Source organism: Engystomops pustulosus, chromosome 3 (assembly GCF_040894005.1).
Source record: "Engystomops pustulosus chromosome 3, aEngPut4.maternal, whole genome shotgun sequence".
Lineage (NCBI taxonomy): Eukaryota > Metazoa > Chordata > Amphibia > Anura > Leptodactylidae > Engystomops > Engystomops pustulosus.
Genome location: NC_092413.1, coordinates 22,185,474 through 22,206,091, shown reverse-complemented (window position 1 = coordinate 22,206,091; position 20,618 = coordinate 22,185,474). Strand labels below are relative to the sequence as shown.

General features: G+C 42.2%; 1 protein-coding gene across 6 annotated transcripts in view; it reads right to left on the bottom strand.

Moving 5' to 3' along the window:
- Nucleotides 1-7,944: 7,944 nt before the first annotated feature.
- PPM1B (protein phosphatase, Mg2+/Mn2+ dependent 1B) overlaps nt 7,945-20,618 on the bottom strand; it is a 28,826-nt gene continuing 16,152 nt past the window's right edge. For 4 of the 6 annotated variants that reach the window (XM_072140268.1, XM_072140269.1, XM_072140270.1 and 1 more), the window contains exons 3-6: nt 17,041-17,158; nt 16,074-16,185; nt 14,661-14,718; nt 12,277-13,928 (exon numbers count right to left, since the gene is read on the bottom strand). In XM_072140268.1, the coding sequence (XP_071996369.1) occupies nt 13,710-13,928; nt 14,661-14,718; nt 16,074-16,185; nt 17,041-17,158 (507 nt within the window). In that variant the 3' untranslated portion in view covers nt 12,277-13,709. Of the gene's footprint in view, nt 10,228-12,276; nt 13,929-14,660; nt 14,719-16,073; nt 16,186-17,040; nt 17,159-20,618 lie in introns of those variants that run through there. The other 2 variants (XM_072140272.1, XM_072140267.1) reach the window with 2 other exon arrangements.

Genomic DNA, 20,618 nt, shown 5'->3' with positions numbered 1-20,618 from the left:
CTATACAGGGTAAAGGGGCCGAACCAAGTCTTAAATACTTGTTCTGCATGAAGGAAGAGCATGGGTTAGGTGTCACAAAGGGGTTTAAAATCAGCTGCATAAATTGATGTGTTGTGGATCTACAATCTTCATTTTGCACAAGTTTTTCTTTTTTCTACTGAAGAGATTTGCATGTATGAACTCCTTGGAGTTGGGGGTGGAGGCAGCGGTACCATTATGATGCCTCCATCCAGTAATCAGCGGTATGTGCATCTTAGAGAAGACTATACCTATGATTATTATTGAGTGCCCAGGTGGGTGGCACCTATAAACGCTCGCCTACCATAGTCTACCCCTCATACTCAGGCTTCTAGAACCATTTTTCTGGTGTCATTTTAAAGATTAAACACTCTTAGCTTTCAAATTGCATCAGGATATTTCCTATCCAACCTGACAGCACTGAAAGTTATTTGATGTAAAAGCTGAGGACAAGTTAGTTTAAGATTGATGTGAGAGTCTTAAGAAATCCCCCCCCCCTACCCCATGTTTATAAGGACTATTATCAGCTACTATAATATTTATGACAGGTCTTTATCATATCATGCACCTGAGCTGTGACCCTCATTCAAGTGATTAACATTCTTGTAGGAGTCACAGGGTTCATTTACTTTATGGTAATTATATGTTATACTGCTCTAGTGTTGATTGTTATTGCCTTTTATTATTGCTTTGTCAAATATTTAGCACAAATGCTTTATAGCTTCACGTCTTCCCATCTTTCTCTTATCATCAGCAGGACTGGGTGCTATGATACCTATATATATTCCTGTGCAACCCCTTTAAGAATTAGTTTATGTTGTATGGGATTGGAAAAGAATCCAGGTTTGATACCCTGGATGTGGTACGATTAAATATATTTTAGTAGGTTGAACATTCATTCTACTTGGGGGGGGGGCTCCTGGGGCACCCACCATCTAGCTTCCCCCCCCAGGGGGTCCCCACCAAATCGGACCCCCCTCGATTCCCCACCCTGTGATTGCCCCCAGCCATGGGACTGCATAGCTGGTGTGCCAGAGGTGTATGTTACATGGGACTGCATGGCTGTGCGGGATGAGGTGTATGTTACATGGGACTGCATAGCTGTGCGGGATGAGGTGTATGTTACATGGGACTGCATGGCTGTGCGTGCTGAGGTGTATGTTACATGGGACTGCATAGCTGTGCGGGCTGAGGTGTATGTTACATGGGACTGCATGGCTGAGGTGTATGTTACATGGGACTGCATGGCTGGTGTGGCTGAGGTGTATGTTACATGGGACTGCATGGTTGTGCGGACAGAGGTGTATGTTACATGAGACTGCATGGCTGTGGCGGCTGAGGTGTATGTTACAAGGGACTGCATGGCTGTGGGGGCTGAGGTGTATGTTACATGGGACTGCATATCTGGTAGGGGTGTTACTGGGGGCGAGGCGGCTGTATGTAACTGTGTTACTGGGGACGAGGCGGCTGTATGTAGCGGTGTTACTGGGGGCGAGGCGGCTCTATGTAGCGGTGTTACTGGGGGCGAGGCGGCTGTATGTAGCGTTGTTACTGGGGGCGAGGCGGCTGTATGTAGCGGTGTTACTGGGGGCAAGGCGGCTGTATGTAGCGGTGTTACTGGGGGCGAGGCGGCTGTATGTAGCGGTGTTACAGGGGGCAAGGCGGCTGTATGTAGCGGTGTTACTGGGGGCGAGGCGGCTGTACGTAGCAATGTTACTGGGGGCGAGGCGGCTGTACGTAGCAATGTTACCGGGGGCGAGGCGGCTGTATGTAGCGGTGTTACTGGGGGTGAGGCTGCTGTGACTGCTGAGATAGTGGATAGTGAGCAGGAGGATATGTATGTATGCTACACTCAGTGGGGGCCTTCACCAGATTTTGCGCCCAGGGGCCCCTACCATCCTTAATCCGGCCCTAAGTCTACCAATAAAAACCCATCCTCTTAATGTTAAACATAAGGTCTTGCCATGGACCAGCATTGGCCGACATCCATGCAATGGCTTCTCTCACCTCAGAACCCAAACTATGGACCACTATTCTATGTCTACGGCGCAAGGACTCTTAAAGGGAACCTGTCACCACATTTTTCACAAATACAGCTAGTGGCAGGTTCCTATAGAGCCCTAGTAACAATCTGAAGCCCTTGTTTTAGTGAAAATTGTTCTCCTCAGATTTCCGTATATTCAACTTTCTAAGGGCTCATTCACACGACTGTCGGGGCAAGCTTGCGGCCGTACATATGACCCCATAGGCAGCTATGGCGCACAGGTTCAGTAGCCGGTTTTTTTATGGAGAGGGGCGGGGCAAAGAGCGCTCACTGTCTCCTCCTCTCCCGTGTGCTGACTGCACACGTTAGTGTGAATGTAGCCTAATTTTAACTGGTTTCCAAGGATTCTTTAGCGAGGTGATGTGGGCATGGCTGAACCCAGCAGCGCCTCCTCATGCAGCAGTACTGTCATGTGACCAGTGTGACATCATTGTTATCTAACTCAGTTACCCAGGCGGCGCCGGTGCCGGCATCAGCACTTAAGCAATGACGTCGCCAACTGTGCGCCTTGGTCATAAAGGGCGCCGGCCGCGTCCAGCAACCAGCGGGTTTCTACCTTAAAGATACATGCATCATTGATCGCTACTGGGGCCCTGGACAATTCCCTACGATGTGAGGCAAGGGTAGCATCCTAGACGATCACCTACCCTAGCCTACCCCTCGTGCCAGGCCTGATCTCATCAAATCACATGAAATCACAGCAGCCTGCATGGAGAGGAGTAGAAGTCCATGTGCATGGTTTACCGTTTGCCAATGTTGAAGAGGCTAAAGGACCTGTGATGATGTCACACTGGTCACATGACATTTGGCCATGCCCCTTGTCTCTTTCTGTAGATCCTTAGTTACCAGGCAAGTTTATAACTCTGATTTTTGGGGATCTAAGGGAAACAATTATTAGCTAAAAGAAGCGGGTCAGATAGTTACTAGGGCTCTATAGGAACCTGCCACTACATGTATTTGTGAAAAATGTGGTGACAGGTACCATTTAAGGACACATTTCCTACAAGGTGATTTGCTCAATTTAACTTCGACTTGGAAGCTAAACTGAGAACCTTCTACACAAACCAGATGAACAGAACCAGGATCTCACATAGAAGTGAGGAGAAAAAAATTCCAGGGACTTGTAGTGCCATCTGCTGGGCAAGTAAAAATGTCCTACAGCTTCACATTTGTCCTCTTTGGACATTTTCCATTATGGAAACTATAAATTTGAATGACTTTAAAAAAAAAAAAAAAGAAAAATAGTGGGCACAGAACAAATTCTGGGTTTTAAAAATGCAACTACAACTCAAATAAGACATAAAGAAGTGAACTGAACTCGCTAAATGTGCATGACAGGTAGCATGAAGTAAATTTTTTAACAGATAGTTTGGCCTCTTATTCCTGATACTTACAGTCGATGTAAATGGAAGACAAGATCCATATACGATGGCAGATTCTGAGAAAATTTGTGTAGCCATACAGAGTGTACTGTATGGATAGATTGCTGTAGGACTGATTGCCTAGTAGTTAATATGCCCAAATTCAGGTTGGAACATCCCTCTTCAAAGGAGGATGACGGGGCAAAGTGGACAGTGTCGCACTTATAGTACCTACTGCACTTCAGGTGGTGTGCCTAGTAATCAAAACTTGCACATTGGTTACAGCCATTGATTCCACAGATCCAATACCCAATAGATCAGATTAAGTGCTTATTAAATAAAGAACACAAAGGAACAAGGATAAATATAAAGCATTTTCTTTCAAAAAATAATAATTGTTTACCAATTACTGTTTCTTTGAACCACCACAGCTCACTACCGGAGGGCATGCCTCCAGGGACAGGTCATCCAAATTTCTTTAATTTACTGATTATGGAGGCCACTGTGCTTTTAGGAAACTTGAGTGCTACAGAATTTTTTTTTTGTAAGCTTGGCCAGTTATATATGCCTTGCCTTGCCATATGCGGGCTCCTTGGGCAGTTCCATATACCTCATGATTCTCATGTGATTTGACATGTACGGTGAGCTCTGAGGTCTTATATAGACAAATGCGTGCCTTTTCTAATGAAGTCCAATCTGTTTAATTATATACTTATTACCATGACCAGTCTTTCTTGCTTAATAAATTAGAAAAAAAAATTCTGTCAAGATAGGGTGCAGAGTGTACATAAATGAGCAAAAACAAAAGAACTTTATTGATCTTACCATTTGGCTGCAATGAAACAAACTGTGAACAATTTAAAAGGGTCTGAATACTTTCTGTACTCCCTGTAGGTTATTAAACTTTCTCCAGGAAGATGTTTTTCCAGATTGATAGATCTCCATAACGTCCAGCTTGAAAAATTTTTATCTTTGCTGTTGGATTGAGAACTGTAAAAAGAAATTAAGACAATTTCTTGTGTTCAATGAAATCTTGTAGCCACTTTTGAATGAAAAGTTGGGTCAATTCTTTGTTCTACTCTGTCACATAGAATTCTGGTGAAAGGGGGCGTTCTAGTTACATAAGAAAGATCACCGACACATCTTCCAGTGGTGATTGCTATGGGGAAAACCTCTTTTCAATGTGAGCAGCCTTTCCGAGATGGAGGACAAGGGTTCAAAGGGTTTGCCTGACAAAACCTCAAGGACCAGAGACAGATCCCATGGAGGAATCTTAGGATTTCTGTACCAGAGTAAGTCTATCTGCTCTATTATGCCCTGATAATTTGAATTATCCAATTGTAGACTAGATCACAAAAGAGCGCTGAGGGCTTAGACCTCAACCTTTAAGGTTGCAGGTTTAAGATCCCTCTCTAAACCAGATTGCGAAAAATGAAGGATCCTGGCAATGTCCAAGTGAGCAAAATCAACCTTCGAGCCCTTACAGAACTTAGAGATGACCTTCTGTAGTTTGAAGTTATCTCGAGAAGTAACCACTTTCATACTGTTCTGTGTCAATAACAGCCTTAGAGTCATTCCCTGGCAAGGATTAACCTTTCAAGAACAGGCCATTAGGTGGAAACTTTTTATTATGGCTCTGACCCTACATCCATCTCCTCTGGGAGGATCAATGGATCTGCGATGGATAGTTCTCACAAGGTAGAAAACCAGGCCTTTTGGCCAAACCAGGGCAATTTGGATGATCATGACATGGTCCTGGCTCAATTACTTAGAACCCAAAGGGGGTTAGAAGGATTAGAGCTAGAAAAGCATGAACTAGACTGAAGATCCAAGCCTAGGACAGGACATCCAGTATGTATGTTGAGAGAGAAGAACCTGCTAACCTAACAGTTCTTCCTGGTAACAAAAAGGTCTATTACCGGATAGCTCTACAGCCTGGTTATCGTCTGGAAAATCTTTTTGCAGAGTATCCATTCCCCCCATTTTAGTCGCTGTCTGCTTATAAAGTCTTCCTCTCGGCAGTACATATTCCACAGAAGGAGAACGTAGAGGGAGTTTCCTTCTGCTTGCCTTAATATCTAAAAGGCAAGACTGTGTATGTTAACTGTTAATGTAGGCTCGTAGCATGTTGAGACAAGATTTTGTTTTAGGGGAGGGAGCACTGCTATTAATCACTTTCAGAATGGCCCATAGCTCTCTGAAATTGGAAGAATTTCCAACCATTTCTGGTGCCCACCTTTCTCGAAAGGATGTACGTTCTAGATGTGCTCTCCAACCCCAGGAACTCACGTCGGTAGTCAGTATTTTTGGGTTTGCCCTTCTCCATGAAAGACCCCTTTCTATGTTCTCCCTGACAAGCTCCTGACACAGAATAGCTTTAGGAAGAAAGATCTGATGATCGAGGTCCTGCTAGAACCATCCAAGACTTTTAGAATATGGGCTTGAAGACCCTGAGTGCACCTATCAAAAGGAACCACCTGAATAATGGCAGTGAATAGACCAAGTACAGAAAAGGCCTTTGTGATGGAAATTTTGTGAACAATCAGTCTAGAACTTCTTGCTGGATCTTTCCTATCTTCCCTAGTGGAAAGATTGATTTTTGATAGTTGTATGTCCAGAAAGATTTGTTTATTTTTTTTAGATTTGTTTATTTTTTTTAAATCAAAGGGGCCTGCCTCAATCTTTTCCTAAGAAAAATTCACAATCCTAACCATCTGTAACCCGACAGATTCTTTTGAGGGACCCAACATTATGAAGTCTTCAAGGTAGGGAATAACAATTCCTAAACCTGCTGATTTATGAATCCATTTATGCTACTAATTTTGTGAAGACACTAGAAACTATAGTTATGCCAAAGGGAAGCGCCAGAAACTAAACATGTATTATGGATCTCTTCCATTGTAAAGTGACTTTTTGAAGTCAACGAAATTTTTTTTGAATACGATAGCAGACTTTGGATAAATCCATAGGCACCATAAAACAAATCTGGATAAAGGAAGTTAATGGTGGATTTTAGGGGTTTCATTTCGAATTTTTCTATACTTTTCTAAACTCAGGAATCTGTTTAGGGGTTTCAGATTTAGGATTATGCATAGTGATCAGTCTGGTTTTCTGACCCAAGAGTGTGGAATAGAAACCTGTTCCTACCAACTGGGAAGGAACCATCATTAAAACCTCCTTCTCCAACACAAAATCTCCATAGCAAACCTGGTCTCCTGACTTCCTAGTCTTGTGAACTTAAAAATTTTTGTCCTTCAAGCCCCGTTTCTTTTTTAACTTTAGGCCGTCTTGTAATTTTCTTTTTGGCGGGGTCAGCAGGTTGGTTAAACAAAAAGACTGAGTATTCCTGTCTTTGACTTGCTGACAGGACTGACCTGTGTGAGAGGGAAAAGGAACTAAACCGAGAGGACGGAACGTTAAACCAGGAACGCTTTCTTTTTGTCCGTTGATGTAGAATATCATCTACAGCAGTCTCTGAATATCATCCAAGAAGTCTCTCACATGGGTTTCCACACAACTTATTTTTTTGAGATGACATCTGTTAAACCAAAAAGGACCTCCTGGTCCCAAGGACACCCAAAAGGTATCAACTTAGACACCAACCATAAAAGCAGCCACTTAAGACATATAGGAGACTGGTGCCACAACAGAGCTCTCAGTACCATAGGAAAATTATGCTTTGCCTGGAGAATCGCCCGGGCTATGGCCACACTGCTCCAAAATCAGAAGAAACCCTCAATGTCCTGAGAGCTGCTACTTTGTGTTTAAAAAGGTAGTGGACAACAAAAAAGGTGGGGCACAAAGATAAATATAAGAAAGGGGCACAGAGAACACTTGGGATGCAACAGAGAACCAAGACTAACGAGAAAAAAAAAAAAAAAAAAAAAAAAAAAAAAAATATGGGAGAAACAAAAACAGGAGTTGAGCGATAAGAGCGGGGAAAAACACAAAGATGAGGGGTGTAGAGAGGAGACACAAAAAGCTGGCAACATGATGAGGGGCATAGCAAGATTTTTACTACACAAAATCATGTACGATATATTTAAAAAAAAAAAAAATAATGCCATCTTAGACTCCATTAAGGGTGCACAGAGAGGAGGCAATAGGGGCCCCACGTCAGACTAATGACCAAGAGCCGCATGTAACGGTTCGCAACGCATAGTATTTGTCTGTTTTTTTGGTATGTGGATATACACATTTTTAAAATGCTTCCATAAAAGTTTACTTCCTGCACTTCTATAGATAAAAAGTAGAGTTTCCATTTTGTATAGTGAGAAAAGGAGTGCAGCAAAGAAGGGGCCAAGAAATTTGGGGGTGTAGCGTGAAGAGAGACAAAAATAGGACAAGCGAGCGAAGGCATAACGAGATAAAATGCAACAGAAAACTAAAAGAGGGGGGAGTGCCCCATATACTACTAGAGAACGCTGCAGAAATAAGGCAAGTTCATTTTATTGTAGCAGCTTAAAACTAACCCCCCCCCCCCCCCCAAAGAAAAAAAAAAAAAACCACACACAAACTAAACAATTTTACCAATGCTTTATTTAAGGTAACAAGTTGGTTATGTTCACTGTATTGTATGAAACATCACAATATGGTACTAGGAAGTTATAGGTTTGGACCAGAGTGGACACTTTGATCAAGCCTTTATTTGTTTTGCATCCCCCCCCCCCCACAAAACAAAAAAACAACCGATAGAAAAGGAACAAAGAGGGAAGGAAGAAAAGAAAAAAAATCCCAGCCAATGAACTCTGCATCATCATGGAGAAAACTAGTGAATAAATAAAATACGGCAGCAGTAAATTCCAAGACAAAAAAAATTAACAAAAAAACCCCCACAGGAACAACAGGACAGATTATAGTATTAAATGGCGCAACTTATTGGTGTGTATCCAGATAGATTTGGGTTTTTTTTTTTAGATTTCAGCAAGAAAAAACTGTTACAGGAATTTCTCATGTAAAAAAATAAAAAGAATAATCCATCTTAAAAAAAAAACCAAAAAAAAAAAAAACCACTAAATGTAAAATTCGTGCAGAAAACAAAAAAGTAAATCACAAGGCTTCCACAACATGTAAATCAATTTATACATTCCTGGTTTCTTCTGCGATAATTTTTTTGCAAGATTTTTTTTTTTTTTTTTTTTTAGATAAATACTTTCTTCCTTCCACATTCAACATGCACAACTTAAAGAAATTAAAAAAAAAAAATTATTGCAAAAATAGAATTAGACAAATCTTCAAGTACCGCACAACAGCCACTCCTGTACCATGCCCGTTGCTTAGGAAGTGGGAAGGTGGATGTGGCAATCCAAAATGAAAAAAAAAATAAAATAAAAATCCATGAAAAATATTTCTGCATTTCCTTAGATTTTGCTGTAAATATTTGCAGAGTTTCCTTTCAAATTGCTAGGTTGCGCTCTGAATAATGAATACACAATGCTACCATCAAGGAAAAAAAAAAAATTAAAAATAAATCACAACGGACATAAAAGAGGCTTTAGGGGTTTGTAGCTTAATTCACAATAATAAAAAAAAACAAAAAACAGGCACCAGTAATAGGGGAGAGGAGACCCTGTGTAATGTTAAGCCAGCGTGTGGGATTCCAAAAGCTGTGAAAAGTGCCAAAAAGTGAGGACGTCTGCTCCCGCCACAAGCTAAAGAGGCAGGTTTTTTTTCCAATTTCTAGTTGATTAAAACCTCCAGACTTCTGTACGGCAGAGAGAAGATTATCGGATACTTACCCGATAACGTCTCCCAGTCATTGCTCCTGGCCGCTTTATTAAACTGTGACCAATCAGTGAGACCCTAGTGACATCAGTGGTCCACTCCCCCTGCCATCACTTCTAGCCTATCCGAGAGCAACAACGTACTGACCAGGAGCCACAATACAGGATAAAGAATATTTGATACTACTTTTCTTAGCCGTACAAATTTTTTTTTTTTTTAAACAACTTGCTTTAGGGGAGGAGCCATAGTTTGACTGAATCGGCAGTCACGCACGTCCACTGCTGCTCCGTTCATCTCTTCGGGAATCTTCAGCAGAGCACGTAGCCGTTGCTACCTTCTAGTGATCAGATTTAGACGCGCTCCTGTAGGTAAGTGTTACGGTACAACCTCAGCTTAGGAACATATTCAGTATATTTAATATTTGATTTTATTTGTGGAATCGGTAGTGGTAATCTTACATCCCCCCCCCCCCCCTCCCTTTCAAAATAACCAAGAAAATCAAAATTTCAGGAAATATTTAAAATAAAAACATGAACAAATAGTAATGTCTCATACAATGAAGTGTTTTACATGCGTGTGGAGTTTAGTTTGGAAGTGCTGCACCCCTCAGTATAACTGCATGCACCTCCATACATCTTATACACCGCATGAGGCCCCAGATTTCTTCCTAAGCTCTTTAGCACCAAAGGCGCCCAAAACCAGACAACGCACCCACAGGGCCCTCTAGGGTTTGTTTTTTTTTACATGTTAAAAGGAGTTGAGTTTGCAGAGACGTGACCAGAAAAAAACCTGAGGCTGGCATAAACAAAAAAAAAAAAATACTGCTAAAGTGTGACAAATGTTATTAAACGAAACTGAAAAATGGTGCAAAATACTAATCATCTCTCATTTTGCCCATTTGTGTTTTTTTTCTCCTTTTTTTATTATTATTTTTTTTTTTTATACATAGCCGACGCTCCACCAGAAATCCTTGTTGGTTTGAAGAGAAACGAGATTTTTTAAGTTTTTCCCCCTTTTATTCCAGACCAAAAACAAAGGAGTTGTGAAAGGCTACCATGGGTCTTCTAGATCGCCAGCACCCTACAGGAAAAAAACAAAAACAATAAAGTGACTCATTTTTCTGCCATTTGTAAGAAATGTTATTCTACACCTCTAGGTCCCAGTTCAGTCACATCACCCCATCAGTCAGGACAGACCTCCCAGTCCCCCCAGACATGTCAGTTACCATCAGGACAGTTTGTCAATATGATGGCTGTATTTGCTTAAGGAAATATGGTCAAGAAATAATAACGATTCCTTTATTTATACAGCGCTGCACAGAGTCTGCCAAATCAGTCCCTGTCCCCAATGGGGCTCACAATCTAATCAACTTACTAGTATGTTTTGGAGTGTGGGAGGAAACCAGAGGATCCGGAGGAAAGCCACACAAACAGAGAGACCATACAAACTTTTTGCAGATGTTGACCCTGGGACATGGTCAGAGTTTCTAGAAGTGATTTGAAACAACCTATAGTAAATACTTTTATCCTCCACGAAATAAGCATTTGCTTATGTAGAGCATAGGGACTTCCTAAAAACATATCAGGAAACTTGAAGGTAATATTGCCAAAACCTGTCAATTGGTGAGGAGTCTGATTAATTTCTTTTGCTGTAGGCCCTTTGGGGCACTAAACCACAGGTCTGCAACAATATGTAGTTTAAGTGTCCTAAATCACCCAATATGAAAGCCCTTTCAAGCTATTCTTCAACGAAGCCGACATAACACCACAGCTTCACTGCACATGTTCTGCACTACGTCGGCTTCACTCGCCACATAGGTCTGAAGCTTTCGTCGCCTGCCCAAATGGGATTACAAACAATTTTTTTTAATTTTATTATATTGGGCATAAGGGGCAATTTGGGAGACTACACCATCTGTCCACTAGTAGCCAAGGGTTACCCGACAGGTTCCCTTTAAGAAGGGGCAATCGTTGCCAAGTGCAGTGCACAAACTCAATCTCAGCAAGTTTCCAACAAGCCATTTATATTGAAATAAAGGCCTGTTTTGTTGGAATTTTTATTTATTTTTTTAAAACGAAATTACATTTTTCACTTCGTTTGGCCTCTTTGTGAGATCTACCCCCAAGGGAGTCGTGTCTCCTACTGCATCAAACATGCACAATGCTTGTCCCAGAAAAATCTACAGTTATGGGCAATACCACATATGAGAGCAACCAGAGATCTAGAAAACAGGGGAACTGATACAGAAAGTATATTGGAAATTGTATAAACTTTTCATAACACAAACAATATTAAAATTTACTAAAAAGTGTTCCACCAGGATTCTACCTGTAGATCGAGTGGTAGGTGCATGTATGGGACGTGAGGATAGCCCTTTTTAGGGCTCATTCACACTGCCGTCTGCGGGGCCGTACATGCCGCCGCAAATTTGCGGCCGCATGTACGTCCCCATAGACGGCAATATCGGCACGGCGGGGATCTGGTGCCACAGATGTGTGGCACCGATCCGGGCCGCACACCGCAAAAAGATAAAGCAAGCTCTATCTTTTGGCGGATGTGCGGCCGTGTGCCGCTATTTCCTATGGAGGGTGGAGGGCTCACCTCCTCCTCACCTCCAGCGCACGGCGGGCATACCGCGCGTGAATGTACCCTTAGATCTAATCCTCACGTCCCCGCCATCTTTTAGAAAACTTTATTGCCTTAAAATGTAAATTTTGTTACGTGGCTACTGGGGTGTGGAGTAGCCGGAGCCGAGGCTACACGTCACAGCTACTCCACACCCCAGTAGCCTCTTTACTCCTCCTACCCTGAGACCTTTGGCACGCAGCTCCTTGTAGCCGTCCGCCCTCGTCCGAGAAGCCAGCGTTCTGCGTGGCCACAGCACAGAACTCTGGCTTCTCGACGAGGGCGGACGGCTACAAGGAGCTGCGTGCCAAAGGTCTCAGGGTAGGAGGAGTAAAGAGGCTACTGGGGTGTATATGATCTGCAAACACTTTTTTTTTTTTACTTCTGCTGTTCAACCTCTGGCTGTCCTATGATCTTTTCAAGGCAATATTAACTTATTACGCAGCAATGGGCTTTCCACCAGATGACTAGAAGAAGCAGCGGTGTTAACCAAAAAAATAAAAGAAACTGTCTCCAACATTACACCACTGGTGCATTTATTTTATTGAAAGCAGATTGTATAACAGAGTCATCTACAAGAGATACAAAAGTACATTCATACCAATAATCAGGTTTCATTCTTAACACAAATCCAATAGATTATAAGAAGTGCAACATTTCCTACAAATACCTTCATCTACCAAGATGGACGGATACCAATACTCATCCCAAAACAATATGCACCACGTGAACTACCAGTTACATCATCATTACCCCCTCCCCACTTAAAAAGTAGCTTTAGGACTGGCACATGTAAAACAGAGGAACTGAAGGCAAAAAAAAAAAAAAAAAAAAAAAAAACGCAACTAAGGAAACTTAAATTTTATGTCTGTGCAAGATGAACTAAACAGAAACATGGGAAGGATTGCTAGAGGTGGTAGGTGGGTGCTACAGGAGATTCAATGCCATCCGATGCCTACAAGACTACACTGCAGTGATGCTGCTATTAAAGTTGGCCATATTACAGCAGCATAAAAAAAATAAAATCTACGCCAGGGATTGGATGCGGGAGGGAGGTTTATTAAAAAAAAAAGGTTCAGTCAGGTGATCAAGCCGGACCACACATCTCCCTGCTCTGGGTTGGACACAACTTTGTGGGCAGTGATAACCTCAACATTGCTGAAAAGAAATGAACTTGAGCTTAGGACAACCCCTTTAAAGTTCTCTCAGAGGATACCCAGAGGATAGTGGGCATCAATCTGATCAGTAGGGGGTTTACTGGTGGAATTCTGCACAGGGATCAAAGAATTCTGGTTGAGCCTGCGTCCTGCATCTCGATTCAATATTATGGGAGAGTCAGAAATCGCAGAGCGCATAGGTATCTCCGACGCCCTCATTCACCGTCTAAATGGTAGAGGTACCAAAGCTCTGGGCTTGTCAACCTCCAATATTCCCATAGAACTGAATGGAGAGGCAGGATGCATGCTTGACCCGAGGCTTCATTCCATTACAGAGAATGGGAATCTCCCATTCTCAAATTGTGAAGGTCTGCTTTAAACAAATGACCTGTCAAGGGTCACAATCCTTTACAAGTACAAAGTACACAGCCTCTCACTGGTGTCCATAAGCCAAAATGGGTCCAGTGAAAAATCAATGATGTAAAAAGAAAAACCATGCGAGTATGAAACCACCCTAAATTTGAGAGAAAATTTAGGAGCACCCTCATTTCACCGTTTATATGGATGGGGTGTTGAAGTTCACTTTCTCAGCAATGACTGTGCCATGAAAGGCCACCAAGGGTATTGGTTTATAAGTTTCCCTGATGCCAGCCATGCAGAGAGTTGTATAGTAGGGTTAATTCACACTGACCCTTTAAATGCCCTATGGAGTTCAACTGTACATAACCTCACATGCAGATCTATGTGAGAAGGTGGTAAAGGTTTCGTGCCAGGCACCCTTCATTCGGTCTCAGTCACTGGGTCGCTGGACGCACCATCGGGAGCAGGAGGTTCTGTGGATCCGGCAGACGACTCTTCGCCCTGCATCTTAACTAGCCTGTAACTACACAGCATTTCCTCCAGAAGTTGACGGTAATTTCCCCTATGATTAATCCTCAGCTCCCTGAGAGCTTCCACCAACTTCCCATGCGCTGCATTTTCCTCTGTTCCAGTGGGGTCCTTTATTTTAGAGTCAAGACCCCAGTAAGTACAGCAAAAACAAACAAAAAAACAGAACAAAAAAAAAAAAAAAATAGTAACTCTACAACATTCTGTATACATAGAAGACCTAATATTGGGTTACTACTTAGTTACTATTTATCAGCAAGATTCACATCATCCGGCCAACCAATGAAGAAAACACTATGAATACTCACTATCCGCTCAGATCTATTATACATGGACATGAGAGGGCATGCAACCATCAAAGTTGACCTCCTCCCCTCAACACGCATTTCAGGGACTGCTAATATTTCAAGTGTAAAAGGTACATGCATGTACTTCCTGCACCAATCTAGAGGTTAGTGGAGATTTGGCTGAACACAGGGTTTACCTTAAGAATGGGGGTCTGCAAGTTGCCCATGTAAATTGAGGATACATGCCCAAGGAGCAATGCAGACAATGGACATGCAGGTGCACCAATGCTCCATTCATATAAAAGGATTAGAGAAACCCCCTGTTCTTGAAGTTTCTGGTGGTCCTTTTAGTCAAAAACTGTTATGAAGCTAAAAGCAGAGGGCTCCTTTGACTACTTAGTGGCCGTGCAGCACGACGAGAGCCTAGTTCCCATTCACAAATCAGCAAGATAAAAAGAATTCCTGGAAAATCCCAGAATTCATTCTATCCTTGCTGTAAGCAAAAGTCCTAGTATGCAGATGCCCCGAGAAACCAAACAGATCCTTTAAGACTTACCCCATCATTCTCTCTGTGTGGGTTCAACCTATTATAAACATCTTCGATAACACTGCGTCTGGAAGAAAAACCATCAGTGAGAACAAAACAGCAGCAGAAAACCGCTTGGCGGTGGAAGATCACTGCAAAATAATTCTGACATGGCGGGAAGTTTTAGGGTACATTCAGAGGAACGTATTCTCCACTAGCCATAGTCTGGGCAACCATACAGCCGCACACAAGAAAGAAGTTGCTGGCACCGTAAAACAGCGACATATAGGACATGTCATATTATATACATATCCATCTGTGAACGGCCACAGTGCAGACAACGTGTGCACACAGTGACCAGGAGCCATGAGCATCAATGGGGACCACTGATGGGGCTGCCGGATAGCTGTCCCGATTACGTTCATCTGATTGAGTGCGTACAAGGACAAGGAACACTGGTGTCCTCAGAATATAGCCCTCCATCACCTTGTACTGCATCAACGACAAACCACCTCTTAAGAGACAGATAATTCATAAATACCCTTTTCCTCAATACAGTAGATAATATTTAAAGGGGTATTCCGGGAATATGAACGTCTGACACAAAAACCCTTGATGATATAAATAAATGAATACAACAATACTCAATGTCATTAGTCACAAAACGGAGCTAAAATAATATGATTTTAGGATTTACAAAATTTATGGCCTCTCTAAAGTAGGTGGAGTTATCACTAAGATGGCCGCCACTGGAAACTACAAGTTCCATGATCCTTTAGTTCTCAGTAACTCCTCCTCCCTCTTATGCTCTGCTAACAGTGATGATGTAACAGGTTTTCTTACTCTGTTACCATAGTAATGATGTGTAACTGCCATTACCACACACTGGTCATACTGGATGCTCTGCAACCAACCGACTACAGCCAAACGTAGTGATGATCACATGACCTGCTCAGGCAGGTACACGACATGTGATGTGGACATGTGACCAGCCACCATCTTCTTTTCTGCGACGGACCGTGCGGAGGAAATTAACGGACTGATTAAAGGGCCAGTAGCATTTTAATTCTTCATTACAGTCTATGTCATCAGCATTTTCTGCTAAGGGGAGCAAAATTTTAAATAACAACTAATTACACATTAGCTTATATTTTGAGTGCCCACTTGTATATGAATTATGCTGATTCCTGGAATACCCCTTTAATGGGAGCTAAAGAAACATCTGCAAACACCAGAATGCCCTTTGTCCACTATGGACCCACCCCCGTTGTATGCAAAGTTTATGAACTTCATATCAGACAAGTCACTGGGCCGCTGTTGCCTTTGACCTCCTATAAAATGTTGGATCCTAAAAAAAAAGCACCATAACAGCATGCTGGCAGCTTCTGTCTGCCGCTCCTGTGAGAGGTCATTGGAACTATTGATTTGATGATGTATACTCACTTTCCTGCTAAACCACCTCCAGGGGGTAAATGTGGGATGTTCTCCGCTGATAAAATGCGCATGACATGAGGCAGATCTGGCATTCCTTCCTCCCCAGCGGTTGTCATGATTTCTAAGAGAAGAGGACGGTAAATTTTTTAAAAGTTTAAGAAACACACACACACGGTATTGAGGATGGAAAGTAGCCAAGCTTGCCAATTTCTGCCTTTGACCTCTATTATGTGCATGGCTGCAGTGAGGCGCGGTGCAGGAGTGTAGGCTAATTCCTCATGTCCACCTGTCCGATAGGACCTGCAGATAGGCCCCGTTTGCTGCCGGTGTGCATGAGGCCTTACCTTACTACCTACATCACTCACTGGTGTATTTAAATGACAGGAAATGTAACTTAGCAATATGAAAAAAAATAATATTTGAGATATCGGGATATAAATAATTTTAAAAGAAGGAGCTGTTCCATTTTATACAGATTCTAGGATCACGTAAGGACATCCCCTGTGGTAAGCACTCTCTAACCCCTTCCTGAAATATCAGCATACTATTGATGAACTGTGTTGGGAAGGGGCTCAAGGTACTGGCACTGACAGAAGAGGTTAACCATTTAAATGCTGCAGGCCATTAGTGATGGACCAACACAGATCTACTGAAAAATTATTTTAGATTAAGAATAGACAGTGTATAGGCAGCTGCATCAATTATGGAATTGTTCCAATTCACAATGAAGTTTACTCAGTGCCGTTAACATGAACATTCACCAAATAATGTTATTAATTATGGGCACAATTCCTTAATTGATGCGGCCACACCATAAATGTATGAAGGCCGCACAGTTCTCATGCAATAAAGCAATATTGGTATTAGCAAATCAGAGCCCTTAGGGTTCGAGTAGACTGGGGAGGTCTAAGACCCACACACTAAGTAATGGCCAAAGACTGCTGTTGGGTGCTGAGAGGAGGGGGTAGGGCAGTACCTTCAATCCTGGACTCTAAGTATTTATCCAGCTCTGCATCTTTCTTGATCGCTTCTTCAGAAACTTTAGGGGCATTTGGAAAACAAACAAGAACGATGCTCATGTTATCACGACTTCCCTGATGAAAAAAAAGAAGAAGAAATGTTCATGCACCTCTGCATCACACAACCTTCCATAACCAAATATTTTGCCACCAATTATACAAATAGATACCACAAGAAAAATAAGGAGTCAAACAATTCTCCAATAAAATTACATATAGTTTTTTATTTCAATGATTAAAATTACAATTACAATGGATGTTAAATGGAGGATATCCAAAAAATGGTCTGAGTATGCTGCCCACCTCACTAACAAGAGGGTATGTTCACCATATATCTATCATAGTTATTGCTTATTTCCCCAGTAATAAAAATAAAGTGCATATATGCCTAAACATCACCTACTTAGGTATAATATTTTCGCCTTGGTTTTCAATTATACAAATAGTCTAAAGATGATTAACCGTCCAGCAAGAAAAAAAAGGCGATTATGTCAGGGGATGCAAATAATGTGTAGGAATGTGGTGATCAATTTTTCACAGTCCTGCTGCTACTACTAGCCAACTCAAAAGGTATGAATACACAGATCTCCAGGGTCAAGTATCCAACACTGGCAAAATAGTATAGTGAACAGCTAGGTGGTTTAATCCAGGACTTTGGTATAAAATGTATTTTTTTCTCAAACAGAAAAACTACAGTATCTGAACAAGTCTCTGCAGGTCGTGGAGATCATTTAAAGAGAACCCGTCATGCAAAATAACCCCCCTAAACTAAATATATTTTCATAAACTGCCATTAGAGAGCATTGCCTCTATCCCTTCATTGTCCCTCTACATGCCTGTAAACCTAAGCAATGAGGTCCTAAAGCTGTATGCAAATGACCTGTGAAATGTCCAAAGCAGCATTAGCATATTCAAGCTGTCCACTCTATTCATGAGTGGGAGGCACAGCCACACCCCCAGTGCATGACTGACAGCCTGTATAATGATGTGCTTCCTGGTGCTGGTGCTGCAGCCTGTGTGTGTGTATAGCTCCACACAGCTCCAGGAAGCCATGTTACAGCAGAACATGTCAGATTCATGTGTAGCTGATGTCTGTGTCTCTCACCTGTGTATTAGGAGGATGCAGCATGTCAGCAGATACACTAACTATGCTTTACTATACATTACACACAGACATGAGCAGGGGGAGAAGAGGGGAGGGGTAACAGGGGTGACATCACTGCCTCTGACCAGCCTCATTTACATAATAAAGAATAGATGATTTTACAATGAATAATGTATGAAATAACTAGATAAAGGCTGGGATGGGATCCTTGTGAGCTGCTCCAACAGGTAGTAGTGACAGGACAAGTGACAGACCTGATGACAGGTGTCCTTTAAGATGTATCGTTTGTACAGATCCGCAATTCACCATATATAGCAATGTAAGATTAATTGTGAATAAGTGACCAGTAAAGACATAATAATGGGTATTGAAAGAGAACCACATAATTAGGGAGGAGGCCGGGGGTGGGAGGATAAGGAAGACACAGAAGGGAATTGGGAAACATATGGGATTAATGAGCAAACAGATCCTAAAATCCCGGGAAGCCCTTGAAAGTTTCCCATGGGAACCACACGGTCATGGTCTTGCCTGGATCTACAGTCATCGGCCACCATCTGCTCCATTCTACAGATAGAAGGAGCCACCACCATGCAAGCCACGAAGGGAGTTATGATGTATTCGGCTCTACCTGGGTAGCTTTCAGGGCTCCAGTGGATTTAAGAGTTGGGCGTTTTCAAGGGCCCTTGATACTAACCAGTCCTGAGCAGTGGCGCCGACTACCTCTCCTTTTTTCCTTCCGCTGCCTTTCCCCTATGTTTTGTCCTGTGTCTTGATACATTTGCTTTCTGCGCATTACATTTCCTTATCCATTGCCCCAATACTATTTGGGTTCCCCTAGTCAGAGGCTCCTATGCTGAGTGGTACAAGTGCTCTATTTGGGTGGTTATGATACTATATTAATTTATTGATCTGGAACGGAAATGATATGTAGTTCCAGAAATAATGTTACAGGTTACATTGAAGTGTTACACAGGAGAGGAAAAGTCTATATAATAGAATATGTACGAGGTAGGACCTATACAAATTGTTGCTTTAAATGTACTTTTCTTATTCAAGATAAACTTTTACCCAAAGAACCAAAAATCCTCATTACCTATAAAAAGGTTATGGTAATCTTCACCATTCATTCACCAGAATCTTCACATGCTGCAAAAAACATTTCACAAAGAACACACACTTAAGTAATACGTGGCCTCCTTAAACCATGAACTACACAACTAGTAAAAGTTCCCTTTAAAGCCGAGAAGTACTGAGACAGAGGAGGCCACACATAGGATGAAGCCAATCCTGACAGAATATCTGCCTACGATGTAAACAAGACTGTTTCTGCTCAGGGATGTCAGGCAGGCATCCTGGAAATGCTAATATTACTAACTATATCAGAAACCTGTGTAAACTAAATACACAAGGATAAAGCTTTGGTTATATAAAAGCAGAGAACTTTAAAAAGGGTTCTTGAGGGTAGATAGAGGCTACAGCAGTGAGGTCACACAGATATCATGGGACTGTTGTGGCAGCCGAGCAATGACGAGACCTGCTACAGCCCTCAGCAGCCACATCGCAGTGACGTCACCTCTGCAGCTTCTGAATACAGGAGACTGAGAAGAGGGGAGAAGTGAGGCAGGAGCCGTATTATACACCCTCCGATAGTGGCATTAAGTTTGGCCATATAGGACAACTCCTTTAAAAAGGCAGGACTGGGCATTATCCAGCCCACTAAGGATTTTTGAAAGGCCTGCGTGACCGACCGCGGGCCGAAGTAGCGCACAAGCAAGATGCAGGAGACTTGGCAGGTCAGGGAGTAATACACTGCCACCATGACAGCAGCACAATGACATCTTTAGTGCAGGAAAGAAGACCGAGAACAGAAGGAAGTGGATTATTATTATTTTTTTTAAAAACTTCAAACAGTCTTAAAAAGAGAGTATGGAATATGGGGCTCAATGAGAGGGGGCATAACGGACGGAGCATTATAAAAGGAGAGCACTATAAATAGGGGCATTAGGTATTGAGTAGAACCAAGTATATTAGCCTGGCCCTCCAAAACCATTTCAATTTCATATGTGGCCCCATGGGAAAATTAATTGCCCGCCCCTGTTTCAAGGGTTTTCAAAAGGACAATAAAAAAAAAAAAATAAAATAAAAAAAATAACCACCATCCACTGTGTACATTATGTTTTTATAAGATGCTTTATAACTCGTCTCTGTGTTCTGACCAAAACCAAACAGCATTTATATCTAATTCTTTCAGAAGATTTTGTTAAATCACATGCTCTGTTCAGCCCGTCATTAGACAGGAGATGCAGCACCCCGAGGTGGAGCATTGATCACAGGGGACCCGGGGCACTGATCACGAAGCAGTGACCTTTGCACTTTTGCATATCCAACTCAAAAGATAATACAAATGTTTTGTAGTCATGCAACCTGCAT